The 27,438-nt window shown below is 36.8% G+C and overlaps 1 protein-coding gene across 1 annotated transcript in view; it reads left to right on the forward strand.

Moving 5' to 3' along the window:
• The window catches only part of RYR2 (ryanodine receptor 2), a 467,985-nt gene that overhangs the window by 286,861 nt on the left and 153,686 nt on the right, over nucleotides 1-27,438 (forward strand). Inside the window, exons 39-51 of the mRNA XM_069484586.1 lie at nucleotides 3,702-3,807; nucleotides 5,482-5,625; nucleotides 7,331-7,604; nucleotides 10,438-10,552; nucleotides 12,107-12,239; nucleotides 13,354-13,457; nucleotides 15,630-15,765; nucleotides 16,294-16,480; nucleotides 18,113-18,218; nucleotides 20,093-20,213; nucleotides 23,638-23,807; nucleotides 25,075-25,295; nucleotides 26,616-26,706. Of these exons, the coding sequence (XP_069340687.1) occupies nucleotides 3,702-3,807; nucleotides 5,482-5,625; nucleotides 7,331-7,604; nucleotides 10,438-10,552; nucleotides 12,107-12,239; nucleotides 13,354-13,457; nucleotides 15,630-15,765; nucleotides 16,294-16,480; nucleotides 18,113-18,218; nucleotides 20,093-20,213; nucleotides 23,638-23,807; nucleotides 25,075-25,295; nucleotides 26,616-26,706 (1,908 nt within the window). The remainder of the gene's footprint in view (nucleotides 1-3,701; nucleotides 3,808-5,481; nucleotides 5,626-7,330; nucleotides 7,605-10,437; nucleotides 10,553-12,106; nucleotides 12,240-13,353; nucleotides 13,458-15,629; nucleotides 15,766-16,293; nucleotides 16,481-18,112; nucleotides 18,219-20,092; nucleotides 20,214-23,637; nucleotides 23,808-25,074; nucleotides 25,296-26,615; nucleotides 26,707-27,438) is intronic.

The following is a 27,438-nucleotide window of genomic DNA, read 5'->3' on the forward strand; positions in this document are numbered from 1 at the left end:
GTGTCATGAAAATATTCTTAAAGAATGAAGGGGAAACCAGGATACTCTCAAATGATGGGAAGTTCATGAGAATTTGACTGCAGTGGACCTACCCTGAAAGAATGCAAAGGGAAGACTGCTAAACAGAAAGAAAATGACAAAAGAAGAAAAATTAGAAAATCAGGAAGGAAGAAAAAACAACAGAAAGTGCTAAAATATGGGTACATACAATGCATTTTTCTTCTCCTCTGGAGTTTTCTAAATTATGTTTGATGATTTAAGCAAAAATTACATAACTGTCTGATATGGTTCTAAGTATATATATAGGGCATATTTAAGATGATGAATGTTACAAAAAACAATAAAGGGACATAAAGGGAGATAAGTGTCTATATTTTGCTCAAATTGGTAAAATGTCAATGCCAGTAGACTGTATAAATTATACATATAGATGAAGTAATACTCAGAGCAACCACTAGAAAAACTATATACAAAGATGTACACTGAGAAATACCATGAATAAATCAAAATGAGATCCTAAAAGTTGCTCAAGTAACCCACAGGAAGTCAAGAATAATAAATCAGAGAGAACAAACAAAACCACAAACAAAATGACAGACTTGAGTCACAGTATAGCAATGATTCCATGAATGTCAATAATCTAAATATACCAATTAAAAGAAATTGGCAGAGTGAATTGGAAAAACTCAATCCAACTATATGCTATCTCCAAGAAACTCACTTCAAATATAATGATCTAGATTGGTTGAAAGGGATAGGCTGAAAAAATATGTATTATGAAAAAATTAATCAAAAGAAAGCAGGAGTGTCTATATCATATAAAGTAGACTTCAGAACAAAGAACATTACCTAAGAGACAGGAACATTACATAACGATAAAGAGTAAATCCCCCAAGAAGACAAATGTGTATGCATTAGACAGTAGAGCTACAAAATACGTGAAGCCAAAACTGATAGAACTGAAAGGAGAAATAGACCCAAAATTATCACTGGAGACTTCAAAACCCCCCCTGTCCAGTAACTAACCGAATGGCTAAACAGAAAGATGAGCTAGGATATAGGAAAACTCACCACTGTGATCAACTAGTGGATCTATCAACACTTACAGAATACTCCAGACAACAGAATAGACACTTTTCCCAAGTGTCCATGAAACATTTGCAAAGATGGGCCGTGTCCTGGGCCGTAGAATAACCTCAACAAATTTTCCAATATGGAAATCATACACAGTCTTTTTACCACATTGTAATCAAATTAGAAATCAATCACAGAAAGATAACAGGAAAATCTCCAGACCTTCTAGACACCAAATAACACACTGCTGAATAATTTATGGTTCGGGGAAGAAGTAAATCTCTAGGGAAGTTAGATCATCCCCTTCACTCCCATCCCTTTCCCCCACACCTAGAAAAGGGAAATAAAAAGTCCATTAAATTGAAAGAAAATGAACCTATCATGTATGGAAATTTGTGCCACAGCTAACGCAGTGCTGAGGGAAATTTATGACACTAAATGCTTACATTTAAAAAGAGGAAAACACTCAAATCAATAATCTAAGCCGCCATCTCAAGAATTTAGTAAACAAAGAGTAAAATAAACCCAAAGCAAGCAGAAGGAAGACACGAACGTAGATAAGGGCAGAACAGGGCAGAAATCAATGGAATGGAAAACAGGATAATAGAAAAAAATGAATCCCCAAACTGGTCATTTTAAAACATTAATAAAATTCACAAACCTCTAAAAAGATAGAGAGAAAGAGAGAAGACACAAATTACCCACATCAGGAATGAATCACTATAGACCTTACTGACATCAAAAAGATCACATGTGATGTTTGTTCTCACCACAAAAAAAAAAAAAAATAACTAGATGAGGTGATGGATGTGTTAATTGCCTTGATTTAATTTTTCTACAATGTATACATATATCTAAATATCACACTGTACCCCATAAATATATACAGTTAATATTTGTCAAATGTATTTTTTAAATATCAGATGGGAATGCATACATACTATATGAATCTATTTATATTAATATAACATTCTTGAAATAACAAAAGCATAGAGATGGAAAACAGATTAGTGATTTCGAGGAGCTAAGGATGAGCGGTAAACAGGAGGGATGTGGATATGGTCATAAAAGGGTAACAGGGGGATCTTTGAGATAAAGGAATTGTTCTGTATTTTTACACTATCAATACTGTATCCTGGCTGTGCCATTGTACTATGGTTTTGCAAAATGTTACCTTTGGGGGAACTGGGTAAAAGGGGTACATGAGGTCTCTTTGTCTTATTTCTTAACAATAGTGTATGAATCTACAATTATCTCAAAATAAATGTTTAACAAAAAAAAAGAAAATCACATAAAAATATCCACAAAGAAAACCTAAAATTGTTTCCTAAAGAAAAATTATGAGATAGCATCTTTCTTTTGTTCATTCGTCAATTTAATATTATTCTGTCTAAAACTAAAACAAATGCAAGAAAGTTTTTCCACAGTTTGTTTAATTGAACCATTAATGTTAGCAACAGCATATTTACCCATTATACAGATTAAACATCCCTAACATAAAAATCCGAAGTCTCACATACTCCGAAATACGAAATGTTTTGAGTGCCAACGTGATGCCACAAATGGAAAATTCCACACATAAGCACTTGATACAAACTTTGTTTCGTGTACAAAATTATTCAGAATATCGTCTAAAATTACCTTCAGGTTATATGTATTAGGTGTAAATGAAACATAAATGAATGTTGTGTTTATACTTGTGTTCCTTCCCCAAGGTATCTCATTATGTGTTCGCAAATACAGTCAGCCCTCCGTATCCATGGTTTCCTCATCTAAGAATTCAACCAACTACAGATCGAAAAGGTTCAGAGGAAAAAAAAATTTCCACAAAGCGCCCAAAAGCAAAACTGGAGTTTGTTGTGCGCTGAGCACTATGTCAAATCCATGCAAATGAAGTGATGTGTGGGCATTGTTGTGCTGCGTATTATAAGTAATCTAGAGATGATTTAAAGAATGCAGGAGGGTGTGCATAGGTTATATGCAATTATTATACCATTTTATGTAAGATACTTGCACGTCCACAGATTTTAGTGTACTTGGGTGGGGCGGGGGGAGTCTTAGAACCAATCCCTTGTGGATACCAAGGGACAACTGAACTCCAAAATTCAAAAAAAATTGAAATCTAAAGCACTTCTGATCCTAAGCATTTTGGATAAGGAATACTCAACTTATGTTTCTTTTCAATTATATTTAGAATTTTTCCTTCTTTTTCATAGCTGTATCCTTCTCAAAAAGAGTTATTTTAGATAATAAAGGATTGATATGAGCTAGAAAAGGATGGAGATTTAGGTTAAGCATAATAAAATCCTTTTTAAAAATAGCATTTCATTCTCTTAGTCAAGAAAATTCTAAAAGCATACGAGACTCTAACATTGTAGAATTGAGAATTAGGTAGCGATGTTATATGACTATTTTGTAACTTGTTAAGCTTTAGATGATCTGATTTATTTTGTGGTAATAGTTGGATTGAGTGATAGCCAATGATTTTTCTCCTGTTGGCAGTAATTTATGAACATTCAGAAACAGATTTTGAACATCTGTGCTTTTATGATCTTTGCTTTGTCATTCTTGAATTCACCTTTCTTTTCTCCCTTGTTCTTCCTCTGTCTTGTTTTTTCAACTTTCAGATCAATATGCTTCTCAATTTCAAGGATGACAAAAGTGAGTGTCCATGTCCTGAAGAAATTCGTGACCAACTATTGGATTTCCATGAAGATTTGATGACACATTGTGGTAAGGTCTTCTTGAGTAACAACTCTTACTAATTGTGCATTTTTGATTTCATATATACTAGTACAAAATTAATTATGTATGTGAATATGTTTACAAATATGCACAATACTATTTTGGGTTCATATAAGACTATTTTTTTTTTTTTTTACGGTGAAATGGTTAAATGTCCCTGTATGGAAAGTCATGAGGGGTAGAAAAATCAGAGCAGTAAAACTGAGCAGAACATGGCCGAAATTCTTTCTCTTTTCCCTCTTTCCCTCAGTGGTAGGGAATGGGAAAACGTGTTGGGGACATGTGACCAGGTGCTTCTGGCAGCGAGGTTAAGTAGTAGGTTGGTTTAGTCAATAGGTATAAAGTTTCAGTCACACAAGATAAGTTCTAGAGATACACTGTATGACTATACAATATGGTATTGTGTAGTTAACAATACCATACTGTGTACTTAAAATTTTGTTAAGGGGGCGTACCTCATGGTAAGTGTTCTTATAATAACAACAACAAACAAACCAACAAAACCAACCAAAACCCAAAAAGCAAAGAAGCATTAGGAAGCTCACAGGTGATGGATTTATTGTCTATTCCTGATTGTGGTGATGGTTTCACAGGTGTATGTGAAAATTCATCAAATTGTATAAATATGTGCAGTTTTTGTCTATCAATTATACCTCAAGAAAGCTGTTTTTTTTTTTTTTTTTTAAGTTAAGAAATCTGATCACAAATAGTTATGTTTAAACCACTTGAGGCCCACTTTTCAGGACTATGCTAAGAAATCCAGCCTATCTCTTTTGAAATTACTGAATGCCTGCAGAAGTTTTGCATTATATGTCAGTAGTCCAGATCTATTAAGGGAAATCTCCCCTCTTTTTATTCTAAGAACTTTTAAAATGGAATTGATTAGGTGTTCTGGATGTGTAGTTCTTCATTCCTTTATGCAGTGGTGTGGATAAGGTCAGTGGCTCAATGAAAGAACATCGATTAGACATTTTTAAGTGAGATATACGTATATATATATATCACCAGTGGTACTATTTTTATCTTATTTTAATGAAGAGAACAAAAACACCACCTTGTATATTAATTCGGTTTATGAATGAAGAACCACTAAATGACTGCCAGAAAATCATCTTCTCTGTCTATATAGAGAGATACTGTAAAATGGTAAGAATTATTGCTTCAGATATAAAGCATCCCCTGGTACCTACTCATGCCTGTTCTCTTTGTCTCTCGAGTTATCAAAATACCACTGACATTTTCGAGGCAAAAGAGGACAATAAAAGTCCAGGGGGATTTTTAGGCAGGGCAGAACTATAGGTCTAGGCAGACGGTGTCCAAAGTCAGAGATGTTAAACAGTCAACCCAAATAGCAGAATTGATCTTCACTCCTAAGAGAGTCTTTTTGGTCTCTGCTTAGTTCTGTATTTTGTCTTAGCTGCCAGTAGCCCTGAAGACACAGGAACAGGGGAAAAAGAGAAAGGAAACAAGACTGACAAGTGAATCTTTCTTATGAATGCCAGTAGGCAGGTTGTTTAACTCAATGTTGTCAAATGTTTGCAAATATTTCCGACACTGCTCTAAGTAGGGAATGCAAAAAGTTGCAAGGCATGAGAATTCTTTGCCCAAGTGCATTTTTTAGAATCTTCTTCTTTTCTGCTTTCTCTGTTTTTTTCATATTAGGTATTGAGCTGGATGAAGATGGCTCTCTGGATGGAAATAGCGATTTAACAATTAGAGGACGTCTGCTGTCCCTGGTAGAAAAGGTGACATACTTGAAGAAGAAACAAGCAGAAAAACCAATTGAGAGTGACGCCAAGAAGTCCTGTAAGCAGTAGTAGAGGCCATTGGCAAAACGACTCAACCCCCGATGCTTAACTCATCCTTTGAACAGACCCTGTACTACCAGATCAGCCAGGGAGAATCAAATTCTCAAGTAGATGCCTGTAGCTCCCAGGAGTAGACAGCAGCATCGAGCTGGATTTATAGCAACCGGTTGAGAGGTAGCAGCGTTATAAGGATGGATGGTAGATGGTCTCCCTAGAGAACTCCAAATTCGGATATTTAATCAGAGACTATCAAGAGAAAGTATAAAGGGAGTGATTTAGCCTTCATTTCAAAATATTATGCAGTTCACTTTCAAATATCATTGCATCAAATTTAACCTTTTTCTTAAAAATGAAATAAGATATTATCTATAACTATACTTTGGTTCTGAAATATTTCCCAAAGTGTTATGCATTTCTGGTTCATCCATATCCTATATAACTAAGAATAATGGCTGCTCCTCCTCGGAACCAAATAAGCACCCTTGGACCCTGAGTCTCTTGGGCACAGCACACAGAAGAGGTCTGAAAGACCTGTCCTACTTACTCCTCACTTCTAAGAAGACTCCATTTATTTTAAGATGTATTGCAGGTTTATTAACAGCATTTTCTGAAAACAAAAATAACTCACTAAAGTTTTTTGCAGCTTTTTCTAAAAAAAAAAACAAAAAACTAACTTACAGTGGAAAACCTTTATCCATAAACTAACTTCTAAATTTATTCTTCAGTGTCACAATCAAATTGAGTCAGGTCATCCTTAAAATCAGAGTTCACAGTTTCTTATGAATCACTTTTTATCACTATCAAGTTTATGATCTCGACCTACTAAAATGATAGCATAGTTTTGAGATCTACAGAAAGATGCTGGCATGCTATTTGCCTTTTGTATTTGGTTAAAATTGGTAGTTTTGTTTTTCCTTAAATAATTTTTAGATGCCAGTGAAACAGCTTCTTTGGAAAATGAATTAACATATTAATGATAGGGATTAAGCACCTTGCTATATATGAGTTGGTCACATAAATCCCACTTAATTTTGACAATTTTACTGTTTAAGAAGTTTGGAAGTTTCTATTGCTTTTAAGCGGTCTACATCACATGCTACATTACAAGTTATATATGAAATAACTTCACTTTACTACAACTTCACAATCATATTATTTTGGAGACAGTTTAACTGACAAATGGGGATTCAAATTTAAGTACTAATATAATTACCTGGTTCCTATTGCAAATGACTCCACTGAGGATAAACAGACACGGCCTTGAATAGCCATGACTGACCTTTACAAGGATACATGATGTCAGACCTTCTGGGAGGAACATAATGGAATAAAACAAATAAAAGTAAAAGTAACTAGGCACATCATATTAATTTCCATACTTTGAATTATTTATGTGTTGCAACAGTAATTTTGAGAAAGTGGTACAACTTTGAAAAAGGTTAGTTAATTATAAGAATGTTTTTTAAAGAAAGGTTTGTGTGTTTTTATCCTTGCATGATCATAACTGATCTTTCTGGAAAAATCTCTCTCTATATATGTAATGTTTCAGTGAAGTTTATTTTCTTCAGAGAATATTTCTAGCCTTTTCAGTTCTGGTACAAATAGAGATACCAGTTCAGGGCTATGGGATGTGGAGTTGAAATGTCTAACTGATTTGTCTTCTCTTATTTTCCTTTTAAAACATACCCATAATGCCTTTGCAGCCACTCTTCAGCAGTTGATTTCTGAGACCATGGTCCGATGGGCTCAGGAGTCCGTCATTGAAGACCCCGAGTTGGTGAGGGCCATGTTCGTGCTGCTCCATCGGCAGTACGATGGCATCGGGGGTCTGGTCCGGGCTCTGCCGAAGACCTACACGATAAATGGCGTCTCTGTGGAGGACACCATCAACCTGCTGGCGTCCCTGGGTCAGATTCGTTCTCTGCTGAGTGTGAGAATGGGCAAAGAAGAAGAGAAGCTTATGATTCATGGATTAGGGTAAATTATTTCACTATTACAACCCTTTCTCTTTCTAATTTGTTCTCCCAGTCATAGTACAGAAGCTACTTTCATGCAGGTATACTGTCTGGATTACATGATCATTAAATTAGATTGTTGTTTTTCTAGAGATTATGTTTTTAAGCTAAATAAGAAGGTGGATCAGTAACAAAATAATGACTGATTTTACCGCTGTATGCTAAGGTGGCATGATACGCAGCCAATATCTTAGAGCGTTTCTTTTTTTGAAAAAAAAATCGTTCTGTAATGTACAATCATATAGAAAAACACAGGATAATAAAAACACGTTAAAATGCATGGTGGGTTGTGGGAAACATTCACCAGCAGGAACTAATAAGGAAGCTTGTCTGTATCTATTGGGCCTTGGAAAAAGAAGGGAGAAAGGAACAACTTTTCTGAGGATTGAACATCATGAGCTTGTGCTTCCTGTGGATTTGGGTGTGAAAGTTTATTCCCCATATTCAAGAGTGAGTACAAAACAAAGATATTTCAGAATATTTGCTTACAGTCCCTCGCTGAAAGACCTTCTAAAGTTTTTATGCTGAAGGGCATACATTATGGAAAAGAAAATGGAATTGCAAGGAAAGGATGCAAGAAGTTTTATATACCAGTAGCATGTATACACTAGTAGTAGTTTACTCACTAAGAGTATAGACTTAGTATAGACTCAATCACTAAGAGTATATTGATACATGTAGACATATTTATACATATATGTATAAATATAAGCAAACATTAATAAACTTGTATAGTTTCGGGATGTGAAAATAAGATGGAATTAAAATAATAGCAGATAAAAACTATACACAGTAAGCTATATGATGTTCATAAGAAAACTACCTAAACATAAAAATGTAGAAATCTGGAATATGGCGTGTTAAAAGTGATTAAAAGACAAATTGTCATCCAAAAAAGCTAATATAGGTATATAAATATTAGGCAAAAGAGGAGATAATAAAGATAACTGTTGCATGAATAAAATAAAACATGAAGAAATAAAATTGATCAAAGAAACCTAAGATTAGTTCTTTGGAAAAAAACTCAGGTTTTTTTCTTTGACAGAACTCACAAATAATCGTGAGAGAAGAAAACAAATGTGCAGTGATACAAATTGTTTGACATCATTTCTGTACATTTAAAACTCAGAAAACAACACTTCATATTGCTATTAGGTATTGCAAATTATAAAAGTAGACTGGAAGATTATGTTCCAAATTGATGATAATCACACTAAAAATAAGTGTACTAATGGCACAAAGAGGGAAAACAGAAAAGCCCATACAAGAAAAGCAATATTACGGTCTTTGCTTATAATCACATGAGTGTGGGTCTTATTTGACTACTAATATTTCAATCTAACCTGAGGAGGCTTCTCATATGAAGTGTACTTAATTAACCAAATGAAAAGAGAGCCTTCCGGGAAATGGAGATCACATTCTTTCTTACATGAACACACAATAGTAATGTGTGTGAATAAAAAGTAAATCATTCATTAATGATAAAACTCAAAAGGATATTAAGAAATAAAATGCCACATTTTTATGGTATTAGAAACGTTTCACACAAAGAACATGCTTAGTAAATGACAACTTGACTACTGGGCAGTAGAATTATAATCCATTTAATTTACCTAACACTAAAAGCAAAGAAGGTTTTTAAATCAAAGTTACTTCATTCAAGAGGAGTTGAATTCCTGAGAAAACAAAAAGGAAAAAGATGCCTTTGTTTACCTTAGTTTCTTCTCGCATGAAATAAATCAGAGCATTATTGGTCCTGAGTCCCAAAGTGTTTTTCTGAGCTGTACTAACTAAAAGCTTTCTTTAATAACAAACAAACAAACAAAAAAAAACCAAGAATCATACTACACTTTCTTAATATAGCCAGAGTAAACAGAGTTGAGCATATGACTAAATGAACAGGTGAGTGATTCAAGTAAAGAAATTGATTTGAAGAGAGGTTTCAATTTTCTTGTAAGCTGTATGTTATTGTCTTGCTGTAGCTCTGGCAAAACAATGTTGTATAGAAAAGACAATTAGCATTGATTTGATTTATGTTAAAATAGAAATCGACAGAGCTCTTTATTTGCAATGGGTGATATTTTGTCCTGAACCCTAAGACCCTTAGAAATACCTTGAGACACATATTGCAGGAATATATAATGCAGTAAGGATAATATGAAACATCTTAGATATCATCTGCTGCTGTTTCTTTAAATTGAACATTCCATTTTAATGGTTGAATTATTTGTGCCTGAACTTCACATGTATTCAGTTTCTCTTGGAGAATGAATATGCATCCTTTCAAGCATTTTGCCAAAATCTTAATGTGAATGTAACAGAAAATACTGCTGTTATTTTACATATAAATGTTGAATGTAGCTCTAAAAATAGCATGTATATGAAAAAGAGAGATACTTGTATACCAAGAATTTTTATAGGAATTTTTTTATAATAAGCATTATATAAGACTGATTTATATTTTCCTACAGAAGGTTGGATACATGGTTGGATATTCACAAGATTAGGAATGATGTGTCCAAAATATATTTCATGCAAACTAATGTTTACATATTTAGTATATTTCTTATAATTGAAAAGAATAGACACTTGTATACCGCTTTTGGTAGACAATCAATATTTTTGAGGACAACTCAGTTACACTCAGTAACTTCTGTGGCTGAACTCTGATTGCTCTTATTTTTCAGTTCACATAAATTATTTCTAAAAGATGTATCAGAATCTCAGATAAATCATATTTAAATATTGTTCTGAGCTCTGTGCTTCCCCTTATGCCTGTATTGTTTTTTTTCTAGGGATATTATGAATAACAAAGTGTTTTACCAGCACCCCAATCTCATGAGGGCACTGGGGATGCACGAAACCGTGATGGAGGTCATGGTGAACGTCCTTGGAGGTGGAGAGTCCAAGGTAAGGGAAGTCTTTGATCCTTGGGATTCTGTTTGGCACACTGTCCTGGAGTACATGGATTGCTGGTTCTGAATGAGAATTTCTTCAATCCTCTGAGGAGGACTGTTTTTTAAAGAACAATTTTTGAAAAAAAAAAACAAAACACACAAACCTTAGAGAGTTGAATGTGCTACTAGTTTTTTTCCCCCCTTGATATTGATAAAAGTTTCTGCCTTGCGCTCTGTAATTTGTTGTCTCTTAAATTATTCTCACTTAGGGGATATTTAGAAACTTTAAAAGTTGCTATATATATATGTGTGTGTGTGTGTATATATATATATCAATTTATTTTAAAATTTTGAATTATAAATCACATTCCCATCATATTACAAGCCCATGACACAAGCATGTTCTTCAGACTGAGCCATTTCTCATGATGATTTAGACAGTGGTTGGTTGCACCAAATTTCTGATCAGGTCAAGATGTGATGATGATGCTCTGCGATGTATTTGTCGTAAGACCCTAAAGTGAACTTTTAAGTGACTGTAATTTAAATAAAATTTCTTGGGGTGGCTATATTCATACCTAATGGGTGCGGTGCGCACTGTCTGTGGGATGGACACGCTTGAAGCTCTAACTCGGGTGGGGCAAAGGCAATGTGTGTGACCTAAACATTTGTACCCCCATAATATGCTGAAATTAAAAAATAAATTAATTAAAATTTCTTGAAACCTAAATTGTAGAATAATGTAATAAACAACTTCATATAAATCAGTGTAATTTTATAACCTCTGATATGCACAATATTTCTATGTTTTAAATCTCAAGATATATTTTTTCACAGTATAGAAATACATCCATATTTCCCATGTTTAATCTGTTACCAGTTAGAAGGACTTATAAAGATATTTATAATATACAGTATTCTGTTAAGGAAGGACTCCAGGGAGCATGTGGGGTATCCTGTGACAAGATTTGGCCCTCAAGGGAGGTATGTTTGATGGGGCCAGCCAGTCAGGTCTTCTTATCTGGGGGACTCATTGCAACAGATACAAATCAGGGTGGTTGTAAATCCCTGGAATCCCAGTGGTAGTAGCAATAGTACTAGTGATAATAAATAGTAATAATACTGATAAGAACACCCTACTATGCAATGCCAAATACTGAACTATATATTTTTCAGAAATTATCTCAATGAATCTTCTCCCTCCCTTACCTAAAGTATTTTTACCCATTTTATATTAATAGAACAGAACCGAAGAGATTGCATATTTTCCCAAGGAAGCGCAGCTAATGGTGGTAGTCAGGAATCGCAACTGAGCCTGCCTGATTCCTAAACCAGGCTTATGCCACCTTTGATTTAGGGCTATAAGTTAATTCCAGATGCCACCCATTGATGGTAATGAGGTTTCTGAGTTAGGGTTAGTCCTGATTTTCAGTGGCTCAAGGGTGAAGGTCTTCAGTATCTGAAGCTTGGCATACACGGGCACACATGTGATTGAGACCTCAACTTCTGAGCTCGATTTTATAAAGACCGTTTGCTTTCCTGAGCTAACTAAATGCTCTGTATGTAGGAAATCACCTTTCCCAAGATGGTGGCCAACTGTTGCCGTTTTCTCTGTTACTTCTGTCGTATAAGTCGGCAGAATCAAAAAGCTATGTTTGATCACCTCAGTTATTTACTGGAAAACAGCAGTGTTGGTCTTGGTAAGTAAACCTAGGACTTTTGTATAATCTTTAAGATTAAAATAATATGTGTATTACATTTAAAAATTAAACTTTTAGTTAAAAAAATTGGCAAAGGATGGGAATAGACATTTTTCAAAAGAAGACATACAAATGGCCAACAGGTATATGGAAAAATGCTCAACATCAGTAATCATCAGCAAAATGCAAATTGAAACCACAGTGAGCTATCACCTCACACCTTTTAGAATTCCTGTTAGCAAAAAGACAAGTGTTGGCAACGGTGTGGAGAAAAGGGAACCCTTACACACCATTGATGGGAATGTAAATTAGTACAGCCCTTTTGGAAAACAAGAAGGAGGTTCCTCAAAAAAATTAAAAATAGAACTGCCATATGATTCAACAATTTTACTTCTAGCTACATAGTGAAGGGAAATGAAGTCAGTACGTCAAAGAGATATCTACACTCTGATATTGATTGTATCATTATTCACAATGCCTACGATACGGAATTGACAGAGAAAAATGTGATAATATATACACGATGGAATAGTATTCAGCCTTAAAAAAGAAGAAAATCCTTTCATTACAACAACATGGATGAACCTGGAGGACATTATGTTAAGTGAAATAAACCATGCATGGAAAGACAAATGCCACATACTCTCACTTTTTTGTGAAATCTAAAAAAGTTGAACTCACAGAAGCACAGAGTAGAATCATGGTTATCAGGGGCTGGGAGGAAGGGGTTGGGGATACAAAATTTCAGTTAAATAGGAGAAATAAGGTCAAGAGATCTATTGTACAACATGGTGACCACAGTTAATAACAATCTGTTTTATTCTTGAAAATAGCTGAGAAATATGTGAGATAATGCATATGTTAATTACCTCAATTGAGTCACTCCATAATGTATACATCTTTCATAACATCATATTGTATATGATAAATACATAACAATTTTTGTCAATTAAAGATAAATACTTTTTTCAAAAAATTAAACTTTGAATCAATTTAGATTTGTACAATATGTATGATGTTTAGAAATTAAGTTTTAACAATTAGTGTATTTTTATATGGAATCCATAGTTACAGCACAGTCCAGCTTTTATTTCATCTTCACTTGAATTAACAGCCTCACCAGCTATGAGAGGTTCAACCCCACTGGACGTGGCAGCAGCCTCGGTGATGGATAATAATGAACTTGCCTTAGCTTTGCGCGAGCCAGATCTGGAAAAGGTGAGCGCCATTCCTGCCCCGTGTGCTTGTGTGAATTATGCTTGTTCATAGTTGTTGCTCAGACTGTTTAAATATACATAACTATATCATAGTGATATTAGAATTATAGTGTATTGTGATTACGATTGACATTATAGATTTTATAATATGTTAAATGTTACATTATATATCAGTCTTCTATATATTGTATATGATGTTGTGGTTAGAAGTTACGAAGAGCAAGCAGTTTGAGATAAGGCATTTCCTGTGATCACAAGCATTTTTCTGTAGAACAGGAATCAACCTACTGTTTCTGTATGCTTGTGTGTTTTTGTCTTTTCGTGATCTCCGCTGTCACTGTTGCTTTAATTCTGCAGTTTCAGTTTCTTAAAAGGTTGTTTTAACATCTTATCTGTGCATTTTATATCGTAGCTACCTTTATATATCCCAGTGCAAGGCATCAGTGATACACTAAGGCCATGTGCCGTAAGCATATTAAGCCACAAATGTGTATGCACTGCTTATAACAGTTTTATTCATCATAGCCAAAAACTGAAAACAGCTCAAATATCCATGAACATATGCATTGATAAACAAAACTGTGGTACACCCATATAGAGTGGATATTCAGCAATGAAAAAGAATGAAGTACTGACATAGGCTACAATGTGAATGAATCTCAGAAATCACTATGCTAAGTGAAAGAAGTCAGGCACAGAAAGATACATGCTATATGACTACACGTGTAAGTGTTCTAGAAAAGGCAAGCTGATTTATAGTGAGAGACAACAGATTGTCTGGAACTAAGTGTGAAGGGAGAAAGGGACTGCTGAGGCCACAGTGGAACATTGAGGAGTGATAAAAATGTTCTGCATTTTGATTTTGGTGCATTTTTACAGTTGTATACATTTCTCAAAGCTCATTGAATTTATATTTGAAATAGATTATTGTACATCAGTTATACCTCTATATAGTTGATAGAAAACATTTTTTAGCTGTATTATTTATTTTTAAAACTCCTTTAGCTTGAGCTACATGTAACTCAACTTGATAAGTTGTCCCTCTCTCAGCCTTATTTCCATTGATAATGACTTCTTTAGGGATTTCTTTTAAAACTGAATCTCTTATGAAATATTGTAGAGGACCAACATTCATATAAAACAAAAATATTTTAAAAGGTAAAGCTGGGCAGAAATATATAATGTGCTAACTTCAACAGTGCTGAAAAGTGAGTAGTTATCACAAATTTCCCAGTCACTGAAACTTTGGCTCAAAAGGTATAAGTAAATGTCTCAGAATGATGCAGCCAATAAGAATAAGTAGGTCTGATTTGAGCCAAGGCTATTTGAATTTAAGCTTAGGTTTTCTTTCTTTCTCTGTGTGTCTTCTCACACCTGCTCCCCCCTTAAATTGATATATCATTTTGGAAATAATTTACCTCTTTGAAACATCTTTGCATCTCAGGCTGGGTATAGTAGCTCACACCTATAATCCCAGCACTTTGGGAAGCTAAAGCAGGAAGATCACTTGAGGCCAGGCATTTGAGACCAGCCGGGGCAACATAGCGAGACCCTGTCTCTACAAAAAATAAAAAAAAAATAAAAATTAGCTGGGCATGGTGGCATGCACATGTGGTCTAAGCTACTCAGGAGGCTGAGGCAGGAGGCTTGCTTGAGCCCAGGAATTTGAGATTACAGTAAGCTGTGATTGTGCCCCTGAACTCCAGCCTGGGCATCAGAGTGAGACCCTGTCTCAAAAAAACAAAACAAAACAAAAAAACAAACAAAAAAAACAAACAAACCAAGCTTTGCATCTCAGATTAGATCCTTCAGTATCTCAGATGGATCCATTTACATTGGGCTGGAGGTCATTAGTCATTTATGAAGTTTATTAAATATTGTGACTTTTGTAGGTCAGTGTCTCAAATGATATAAAATTCAGGAATATATTTCTTTCGTAGGGTTCATTCATAAATATTTTATTATGATGGTACTTATTACAATAAGTTAAATATCCCTTAATTCTAAGGTTTTACTAAAGGGAGTTCAGTGGATAATTATGAGATTCAAAAGAATTAGCAAAATTGCATTTGTTTTAAACCATCCCTTGAGGATATCATTTGCCATACCCAGTGTAAGCATTTAATGACTGTTCGTCCAAGGGATAAGACTTTGCTAATCATCTTGTTTGTAGGTAGTTCGTTATTTGGCTGGTTGTGGACTGCAGAGTTGCCAGATGCTGGTGTCTAAAGGCTATCCAGACATTGGCTGGAATCCAGTTGAAGGAGAGAGATATCTTGACTTTCTCAGATTTGCTGTCTTCTGTAATGGTAGGAACTGATTGCTTGAGGTCTTTTTGGGTCATTATTAAAACTGCATAAAAATCAGTACATATAATAAGGATTCGTGCCCACATTTTGATGAAGGGACATGAGTATTAGTAAAAATTGCCTATTTTATAATCTATAGGGCTTTTTCACTGTGATAATTTATTATACAATGTTTGTTTTGGTGTAGTACTTTATAATTTAAATTAAAATCTTTAGGTGCCTGAATTCTCATGCATTTTTAAATTGGATTCTAATAATAGTTAGGATTATGACATTTCCATTAATAAGTTAATGAGAATGAGTAGTTCATGCCTCCATAATGTTTTACTGTGAAAATTTTAAGTACAAGAACATGCTACTGCATCTTGCATACATAAAACTAGTAATTTGGATTAAATTTTGGCTTTACTAGTATGTCCTTGGGTTTCAGTTATTTTTTTAAGTTAGAAATTATTAGCAGAACATTTATTTGCTCAGAACGTCTATATAATTATTGTGTGTTTACGTATCTTCCCCACTGGACCTCAGGGGAGAGTGTGGAAGAGAACGCGAATGTCGTGGTGAGACTGCTCATTCGGAGGCCCGAGTGTTTCGGTCCTGCTCTGAGAGGGGAAGGTGGGAACGGTCTCCTTGCAGCCATGGAAGAAGCCATAAAAATAGCCGAGGATCCTTCCCGAGACGGTCCCTCCCCGAACAGCGGATCCAGTAAAACACTGTAGGTCTGATACAATGCACACCCTCCCGTGTGACTTACCCTACTTGAGTTGAAATTTTACAAAGCATATTTTGCTTTCTGTGAACTCCAATATAACTTGTGGTACTAAGGATTTCTCCCCTTGAAAACAGAGTATCTTAGACTTGGAAGAATGGATGGAATTTGTTGCTGGAATAGCATTTAAATGACAAATAGAGAGCTGGGGAAGATGGTGCAGATTTAGCAGAGAGAAATTTAGGTTGTAGGAGATGCATTCTGTGAATTTTCCCAGGGGAACTAGGACACGGTGGGTTGTTACAAAAGATGGGAGGTGAGTCTTTGGACTTGGACTGGAGTTTAGTGGGGAGTTAGAATGCGTTTTTACGATAATAGAAAGAGACCTTTAGCAAGAGAATGGGGGACTTGGCTAAACTGGCATGTTTTGGTAAAGATAAGATGTCTATGTGAGGAGTACCATGCTTGGGGAAGATGCAGGAGACAGATGGGGAGACAGTCACTATCTTACGTTGCTCCACAGTGTATGTTGTTAATACCAGATCCCAGTAATGGACATAGTCGACCCAGGTGTGTTGTTTATCTGTGCCTTTGTGGTATTTCATCTGGGAGATAAATGTCCTTCACAGAGGTCATGCGTCACACTGCTAGTGTCTCTGGTAAAGATAAAATGTGGGGCCTTTATTAGGGGTACATTTTCAAACAAAAAGTAGTAGAGTCTATGCAGTCCTGCAAACCCTCGTTCTTTCACATACAGACTTGGTGTCAATGTTCTGTTCATACCACAGCTAGATTTCCAGACCGGGAGCACTCCAGGAGCAAGAGTGAGCCCTCCCTGTCGCACACACACACACCATGTGACACGTTTGTCAGTTAGCCACAGGGGAACCAGGGAGCCCTGAGATTCTCTCAGTCACAGAAAATGTGTCCAGAGATCTCTGTGTCAGGACCATGCTAGTGGGTGTGCACCCAAGGGCCCAGGGGACAGCCTGTGTGCCCAGGAGTGAGGTTGTCCCACAAGGCCTTGCTGTCACTCTGCAGATGGCTGTGTCCAGCCGAGACAGCTGGCTGCGAAGTTACCAAGGAGGAAGGACGTGAGCCTCCAGGGCTATCCAGATTTGTCTCTCGTCAGCAAGATAATAAATATTTATAATTTGTCACAGAGATGGGGAGGGGACCATGTTGCATTATTCGGTGGGAGCTTGGGGGGAGGTAGGTAGGTGGTATAGAGGCAGGTGAGGAAGTGCAGTAACATTTATAAAGTACTTGCTCTGGGCAAAGCACTGCATTGGGTGCCTTACGTATGCTATCTTGTATGACATCTCTGTCACACTTTCTCTACATGTGCGCTATTGCCAAAAGTTGTTTAAACTTAACAGTCCTCCCGTCAGCAATTTGCTTTGTTAATATATTCTTTGCCCCTAAAAAGGAGCAGAATCCATCCAATTAGCAATTCCTCTTTTGCCCGTTTGAACCAATCTTAAAATGCCAAGCTGTAAGTTTAAAACATAGGTGACAAGCATCAGAAGAAAAAGAATGTTTTACCTTGTGGTCCCTTTTGTGCTGAGAGAGATGAAATAACCACGAAATGTCAGTTATCCCGTTTGCCTTCTGTTTCTTTTGAAACGTCCATGAAAGTGACACAGAAGAGGAGGAAGATGACACTATCCACATGGGAAACGCGATCATGACCTTCTACGCGGCTCTGATCGACCTGTTAGGACGCTGCGCTCCCGAGATGCACGTGAGTGCTGGGGGCCGGGGAGCGTCTGTGGCTGGCAAAGCCCACAGCGGCACCCAAGACCGACCGTCTCCATGCTCCATTAGAAATGATAGCTGCAGTCTAATTGCTGAACAAATGTTTGTCTAGTTGGAAATGTCTTGCTGGTTGTAAAAATTAGTAATGAGATTTCAATACAAGTCATTAATAGAACACTTACTCATATATCTCTAAAACTCATACAGCCTCCCCTTGTTTTAAGAAGAAAATAACATATCTTCTCTGCACAATTTCCTCTCCTATTAGAGTACATGCAGAAAGCAACCGCTCTGTCCAAGAGTCATTTTGTTTTGTACAATATTAGCTCTATTTGCCACTGGATTAGGGGAACGTGAGGGGGGGTGGTGCAGGGAGGAGAAGAGCTCTTCAGACTGTGTAGATTCATGTTTTCTAGAAATTTTTGACCAAAATGAAATTAAAGTTTCATGGAATAGTACCTTTTTACTCCACAAGACATTCTGATATTTTCTTCTTTATCTTATTCTAGTTGATGCTGTGTTGTTCTGTTATGTGCATTTAAAAAATCCTAGTGAGGGCTCATCAAATTAGCTTCCAGACTGTTTAATGAGACACAAACCCAGAGTTGGAAACACATTGACTGGTGCTCGTGTAGAAGGGTTAAGAACTACAAGTACGTTTCTAAACTGGGATGAACGTGAAGCCAGAGGGCTTTTCTTATAGAGCACCTATGCTTAGTATCCGTGTTTGTTTTGGTTTGGTTTGGTTTGGTTTAGTTTTTGTGGGTTCTTTCATCCCCGTAGGTTAAAACTTACTTGATACACTCTTTTTGTGTGTGAACAGAGAGGGAGCACAGAATGGAGAAATGTTAGAATGATAGGAAACTAACTTAGAGACTGATTTTTGAAAAAACTTAATCTTTACTGCCAATGAGATTTTTTTAGTGCTATAAATGGGAGCAGATTATCAAACATTTGCTGGAGGTGATTGCAGACAAAAAGAAAGCTTGCTTACAATATTTGTTTTTTTTCCCATCTCAGTGAAAAGATGAGAAAAACAAAGAAATTATACTAATAAATAGCAGTTTTTATTCTGTTATATTAAGAGGAGGAGTTAAGTGGATTAATAAGGGACTAACCTTGGTATTTCTGAAATTTATTCATCTTCGCAAGTATTAGTTGAGGCCTCCTATGTGTCAGAAATTGTGCTTGAGTTTCACACCCTGAAGGTGATGGGGGAAAAGGATGCAGTCTCTTCAGAGAATCGCAGAGATTCTTGACTCCGTCTTGATCCACAGTCGTCGTGGGGACTTCATTAGCCTGTGTCACTCTAAAAGAACTGTGAGGGTTTATGTTCACCATTTCTTGCACATTGCAAATCTAGCCTTGGCAGAAATCAGAGTGGAATGTAGATGGATATGCAGTTAATTTCTCATCACAAAGCAAGAAAGAAGCTAAATCAGTCATCAGTATTAGTATATGTTCAGGGCGCAAAGATAACCATTTTTCCTTTGTATAATATTATTGCTCATGTTGTAGATGGGTATTTATATGTAATTTGGGGAAAGGCATAAACATTCATAAACTCATCAGATTCTCAGTATATCTTAACACCCCCAAAGAGGATAAAAACTATTGTTCTTATAGATAAACCAGCTGGCCTAGACTGTAGTATATATAATTTTGTGTATGCTGAAGTCAGTGAAAACTGTGTGGGCAGGTAAGCCTGAAACAGTAGTCATCTCTGAGCGAGGTCTAACTTTATATGTAACAGAAAATTATTTTGGACTTGGATTCCTGTACTTCAGATTTCCTAGATAGAATTATAATATTGATTGCACAAAGTGATTCTAATGTTGCTTTAATTTTCTTCCTGTGTAGTTGATTCATGCTGGTAAGGGAGAAGCCATCAGAATCAGGTCTATTTTGAGATCTCTAATTCCATTGGGAGATTTGGTGGGAGTAATCAGCATCGCTTTTCAGATGCCCACGATAGCCAAAGGTAAGGCCAGCTTCTGTTCCTCATAATTCAGTAGGACATTGAATGACATGATGTTTTAAATGTTATCAGCACTCACCGTACTTCCCTCCTCGCTCCCTGAAGTATGGCTATACCACTTAAATTTCTTTAAAAGAATAAAGAACCATGAAGTATGTTATTTTATAAAATATTTTTTATTCTCGTTGTTTTTAAACAGCAATCTCTGCATTGAGACTTTAATTCTCCTTTATATGACATTTCAGAGAGTTTCCAAAAGAAATATGTACCTCCACTGTCTTAGGTCATGCCCCCGCTGTGTGTTCCTTGGTCTCCATTCTCCTCTGTCGTTCTTGACCTCAGTTCCTTAATTCACGCATTTTGATAGTTTCATTGTCACTTTCTTGCAGTGCTTTTGTTTCCAAAGCAATGAGAATAGCTTTTGAATTAGATTTAAACACTCCCTGTGTGGTGAAAGAAGTCTTCTTTTCAAAACTAAGGAGAAAATTTTTTAAAAAGATTGAAGGAATGATCAAAGACAACTAAAAGAGATATTAGATCCCAAATTACACGTTGTTTTTACGTTTTCAAATTTCAGTATTTTTCAGTTTTCAATACTTTATTGGAGATTTATACATAAACCATTTTTACATAAACTTCTAACTTTAGACTAAAAACGTAATTAAGTTAGGAAGTACATGCTCTATGTAATTCTTATCTTTCGCTAATCATGTCCCAGAGAAAGCAGGCTGTAATAGCTCAAATCCAGAGTGAAGGGAATAGCTGTATGCCTGAAGCTAGCTCACCCTGCTCGTCAGTGATAGGATTATGAGAAAATACAGTCTCGTGCGTGCTAACCTGACAGCCCCAAATCCATAAGGTGACAAAACTGCCAAAATAATTAAACACTCATTACGATTTTAGGGAAAGCTGGAAATTAAAACTGACCCTTACCTATGTCGTCCACATCTGAGTCAGTTTCTTTTCCTTGTGCATCTACAGCTCAACCTTTGTCTTGTTTGCACGTCTCTTCTAACGCAAGTTCATTTACTTAAGTAAAATATCTTTTCCTTCCCCCATATTTTCTTAGTGTTGATAACATGCTATTGAATGATACTTCTTTTTAAAAATTTTTAATTATTAAGGATACATAATAGTTGTGTCAGGACAAAGATAAGAATGGTACCAGTGACATACAAATTAGGAAACAGGGAAGTGCTAAATTTAGTGGTAACGTTAATAAGAACCAAGAACACAGAGTGTGACAATGCCCAGGGCTCCCTTTGAGAACTGGCCCCAACGTCTCCCAGTACCCCCTCATCGCCTCCAGTCATCAGCCTTTACTGGCCATCAAGAGCTTTCAAGTTGCTTTCTTTCCTCTTCTACTTAGTTGTGTTCTAATTTTATGATCTTTTTTCTTCGTAAATATGCAGTATATTATCTACATTGGGAGTTAAAGGGTTGTTTTTGGTGACTATCACAGTCACAGTGAAAGTTAACTTTTAAATGTGATCCATCAGTCTTTGTTAAATTTCTGCATTTTTCTTTTACTGCTTTCCTTCTGTGGAGAAATGTAGACAGAAAGTTGTATATTTTTATATCCCTGTGGCTGTGCACTTAGCTTTATTGTGGCTATACATTCACCGCAAAAGTGATACCATCAATATTTCTTTCTCAGCTTCAGTGACAACTCAGTTGGTCTGTAAGCATCACAAAGTAGCAGTAACAATGGTTATAATATATTCTATATTTAGTATGTGAGGTTTGCCTCTAAAGATTGGTGTTTTCCCCTCTCAGTATTAGCTGAGGCCTTCCTCAGACATTTTCATCATATTTCTAGAATTTTCTAGAAATTTCTAGAATTTTCATCATTCTAGACCTAGAGTGTACCCCAAATAATAATGAAAGAGGGGAGGGGCTCACAAAACTTGAGGGGCAAGCACTTAATCTTGCAGCTTTTGACCCAGGCAGATGTGGTCACCTGGTCTGAGGCAGCAATTGCAGGGGGATGAATACAGCAGGTACCACAGAGTAAAGCCAGAGCTTTGTTGGTCTGCAAGTGCATTTGAGGGGATGGTGAAAATAAAACAGCAGTTATAGCCAATCAATGACTCTAGAGCCCCAAGCGGATGTTGCGGCGTTCATTAAAATGAATGTCTAGTTGAATGAGTGTTTAGAAAACAAAGCGTATATTAGGTTCAGTCAGTTGGCTTATCTTTTCCTTAGCTATATGTTAAAAACAATAGAATCTGGCTGGGTGCAGTGGCTTTACGCCTGTAATCCTAGCACTCTGAGAGGTCAAGGCAGGAGGGTTGCTTGGGGCCAGGAGTTCAACACCTGCCTGGGCAACATAGCAAGACCCCATCTCTACAAAAAATAGAAATGCTAGCCAGGCATGGTGGTGCAGTCCCAGCTACTTGGGAGGCTGAGGCAGGAGGATCACTTGAGCCCAGGAATTTGAGGTTGCAGTGATCTATATAGGCATCAAGCACTGACTACTGATAAGGAAAATAATATGACTCTCAAATATATTTTAAATGTTGTTAAATGTTTTTATGATTAATGAAACATATTTTATATGAAAGCTATACTCGTTTCCTCATTTTGTTACTGTTCTAGACCATGAAAATGTAAATGTACCAAGATTATTACATAGGGGTACAAGAGCTTTATTGTTTCAGAGAGCTCTCCTTCTTGAAAAGAGTGCAAATCCCTACTTTACATTTTAACTTTTCATAGTATTCACTCCTAGTTTTACGAGGTAGATTTTGGATATCTTTTTGTTTCTTCTCAGTATCTAACATAATACTGTCTTTATCATGTGTGCAGTTAATAAGTGGATGCCCAGATAACATTTAGATAACCTTGGATTTAAATTGCACTTACCATATTTCCTCAGCCACTTCTGTGCTCACTTGAGGATAGTGAAAGAACAGAAAACAATTTCATTGATAACTTTATTTAACACATTAACTGCCACGTGAGTTGTATTTAACTCACGCTCGTTTTGAGCCCAGGGCCTTGTGAGGCATATGCAACTCACACGTCTCTTTACCTTGAGAGCTGCGTGGGACGCAGGCAACTCACACTGCCATGCTGTTGCATACGTGTTACATGATGGGTGGACCCTGGGCAAATCCCTGCGGTCAGTTCATGAAGATCTTACTTGTTGATGTTCTTATTGTCAAAATTAATGTTGACAATTTAATTGCATGTAAGTCATGCACAGGAAAAAAGATAAAATAACACATTTTTCAGTAGAGAGGATCATTTTGTTTTCAAAGTTTTTATTCTATTTTCATAATAAAACACCATGGCCCCAAGGACAGCAATGTTTTCGAGTGTGGCAGTCAATGTGTTAAAACACAAGAAGCCAGGAAAGCAGCCGTTTGTAACCTGTCACGCCTACCTCCCGCCATTGACACCAACATTCACTTCTCTCTTTTAGATGGGAATGTGGTGGAACCTGACATGTCTGCGGGGTTTTGCCCAGATCACAAGGCAGCCATGGTTTTATTCCTTGACAGGGTCTATGGGATTGAGGTTCAAGATTTCCTCCTCCATCTTCTCGAGGTTGGCTTTCTGCCAGATCTCCGGGCTGCTGCCTCTTTAGACACGGTATGATTGGAGCAATGGACTCGTCCACTTTTCGTTCTTCAGTCTATGCGTAATGATCATTGTCCATCTATATGTTCATTCACTTGTTCATTAGCATTTATTGAGTACCTGTTATATTTTCAGGCAAGCAGTGGGTAACAGAAATAAAATAGACTATGTCCTCCAAAGAATTCACTGCATAAACTGACAACCTCAAGAAACTGCCAACCTGAAGAGTATGATAAGAATTCTGATAACGTGCTATGGAAGTCAATAGGAAGCTCACGTGTCTCTGATGTGGGAGGTCCCAGGGACTCCTGCTAACCTTTGTTCAGTGTTAACCTCTACATTGGCCAAAACTATTGTGCTTCTCAGTATTAACAAAAGCAATTAAAATACTAAGATTTAATAGAAGATTTAAAGAATTAAGATTGAATTGAGTCATGCCAATGGCAGTAGCATCCTGTCCTCATTTGTTAAGGTACAGAGAGCTTAGAATCTATCCTGCGTATCAGGTGGCCCACATAGGGAATTTGCCATCGTCAGTGTAAATGTTCGGCCCTTTGAAACATTGTGGAATAAGTTGAAGTTCCGAATGTTATCATAGCAGTTATGGTAATATCTGCTCTTATTTACACATTTATTTTATCAATTACATGGGCCTTTTTGATTTCAGGAGAAATCAGATCTTGAGCTGATGATAGCCCTTTCATGAAATCTAAGACAGCAGAATCATAAAAATGAAACAGAAATTTCTTTTTTCTTGTTGTCGGGTGTGTTCACTTGAAATTCTGAATCTGAGTTGTATAGATGATAACACAGTAATGCAATCAACCTTTGGTTATTGGTGCTGATGGACGTGAGCAGAAATATGAATATTAATAGAGTTCAAAAAGGATTTATGAATATGAGATATATTATGAGGAGAAGCACCTTTCTCCTCCCCTAGCAAAGGAAAACACTCATATCTTTAATATCATTAGTGTCCTTATCTTACCTTGACACCACCTGGGATATTTTATGAAAGAACCAGAACTTCTTGGGCCTTTTAAGGAGATAGGTATCATTTCATTCATTTTTTATCTATTTATGAACAATTGATAATTGACTGCTTTTAGTGGTAAAGAGCCTAGGAAACACACTGAAAGATATAACTAAAGAATACATTTCTGTTTTCCATACTGTTGTCATTTTCTAGATAGTGAAATTACATGTCAACAGGTTGGTCCCTTTGAAAGTTGTCCACTGTCAAACCCAAGTGGCTTTCCGCTCTCTAATTCCTTTTTAGGCTGCTCTGAGTGCTACAGACATGGCCTTGGCCCTCAATCGGTACCTTTGCACGGCCGTCTTGCCTTTGTTAACGAGATGTGCTCCTCTTTTTGCCGGCACGGAGCACCACGCGTCCCTCATTGACTCCTTGCTTCATACCGTGTATAGGCTTTCTAAGGGCTGCTCACTCACCAAGGCTCAACGGGATTCCATAGAAGTCTGTTTACTCTCTATTTGTGGGTAAGTGGGCCACTGACGCTATGCCGACTTTCTTCTTTGAGAAAGAGAATTGATGATGTGGTCTTTGACATCGTATTTTGAATTTTGAGAATAATTTCTGTACCAAAGAATGAATTCATTTTCGGTAGTCTTGTATACTAAGAGATACGAATCTTCTCGGAGTGTGCTTGCCTCCTGGTCAGCTTCAGGAGTGTCCTCCAAGCCTCCCTGGGGTCTCTAGCTATTGGACGTGGCATTTGACCAGTTAGAGAACACTGTTCTGGATGTGGGGAGTGGGGAGTGATTACGTCAGAAGTCTCCGCCACTTTAGGTAATATTGATAGATTCTCCCCTTTCGACTATTTTGACTGTGTGCGATGATTTTAATTCCTCATCTAGAAGAGAGAAGAGGACTTATTAAATATAAAAATGATACAATGTAGCATTAAAGCATATTTATGTGTGGCAGTGGTGAAGGCTGACTGTTTCCTCTAACCTGGGAAACCGTGTCTTACGGGGTAGACGTGTTCAAATGTCTTACTGTGAAAATCAGAAACAAAATTCCCCTTGCTGAAGCTTTGACAATGAAGGTGATGGTTTCTCGAGCCCCTCGTGAGGCGATGGCTTCCTTCTAATTAATGAGGAATTCCTGGGGGTGAGGCCTGCAGCCTGCAGTCCATGGGGGAAGACCAGGCTTCCACCCACGGGGGTGTGTGCAGCAAGAGCCAGATGAGACTGAGGGAAGCAGGACACAGGGAGAGGAGTTCTGTAACGTCCCTGCCTTAATATTCTGCAGAATGGAATCAAAATGCCTCTCTCAGAGTTTTTCTAAATATTAAATGAGATGAAATTCTTGGTGTTGCCAGACACAGTGGATGTTCACTATGTATTAGTTTTCTCTTTCTTCCTCCTCTGGCAAAATTGCTATTTCAGCGTTTTTTCCCCCTTCCCTCCTGTTCTTATACTCCTCCTTCTTTCTGCTTCTCTTCATCTACCATCCACTGCAGTGAGGGAAGAGGCATTTAGTAAAATTAATAGAGGAGGGTCTTAGGAGGTAGTGGGGTCTGCAGTTTTGAGTGTTTTAGGAAGAAAAAGAACAGAAGAGCAACATCTATAGCAAAGAAGGGGTAGCCTTCAGATCTGGGGAATATAGATGAGTTGGGAAATGTAACCTCATGTAAAATTAAATAACTCTTGGCTAATCTTTGGACTAGGAACACCTAATTAATACCATCTGCAGGGAGCTATAGATACATGTTCTCGGTTTATGTAAGTTAGTCTAATGAATTACCTACTTAGGCACATTTCTCTTCATTTTTAAAATTAACTTTGTTCCAACAGCCAATTGAGACCTTCAATGATGCAGCACTTACTCAGAAGATTAGTATTTGATGTTCCATTATTAAATGAACATGCAAAGATGCCTCTTAAGGTAAGTACAGGAAATGTCTGTAGTTATTCGATTACTGGTTACTCTGACTTGATTTCCTGCTATAACATGTGCATCTCTTAGATACATCATGCCAGGTCATTGATGCTGGGAAATTTTCAATATTCAGTTATTGAAATGGGCATATGTGTTATAGAAATGTGTGTATCAACTTTAAATAAACAAGTAATAAAAGATCATAGAAGTCCTAAGACTGATTGCCATGGAATTCAATGGAAATAGAAAGCAGTGGGGAAAAACACACCACAAGGAGAAGAGAAGCCGAGATAACTCTTAAGCTGGAAAACATGGTAATAGGCCTCGCATAAAATATTATTAGCAGCCTCTAGGGATGAAGAGCAGGCTTCAGAAACAGCATATTCTTAGTTAGTAATCACATGCCAGGTTCCAATCACCACTTCCTAGGGTTCAAAAATGACCTGTCTGTATATGCAGTTACAGTTTGTCACATAGTATAGAAAAGCCACTGATACTTTCTCTGCCCAGCTTTCTCTACTCAGGATTTAGTTTGTGCGTCAGATAGATGATAGTAATGTAATGGACGTTTTATAGGTGACCACTCTGTAGTGCTATTTGGTAGGCGTCATTTTTTCCTAATGGCTACCTAGTAATAGTGCTGTAGGAAAGAGAGATGAAATATGAATGAGTCTGTTTTTTGAGCTGTTGCACTGAGCATGCCTGGATATTTAGCAAAAATAATCTTCCTCCGTGAGA

Source organism: Eulemur rufifrons, chromosome 11 (genome assembly GCF_041146395.1).
Source record: "Eulemur rufifrons isolate Redbay chromosome 11, OSU_ERuf_1, whole genome shotgun sequence".
NCBI lineage: Eukaryota > Metazoa > Chordata > Mammalia > Primates > Lemuridae > Eulemur > Eulemur rufifrons.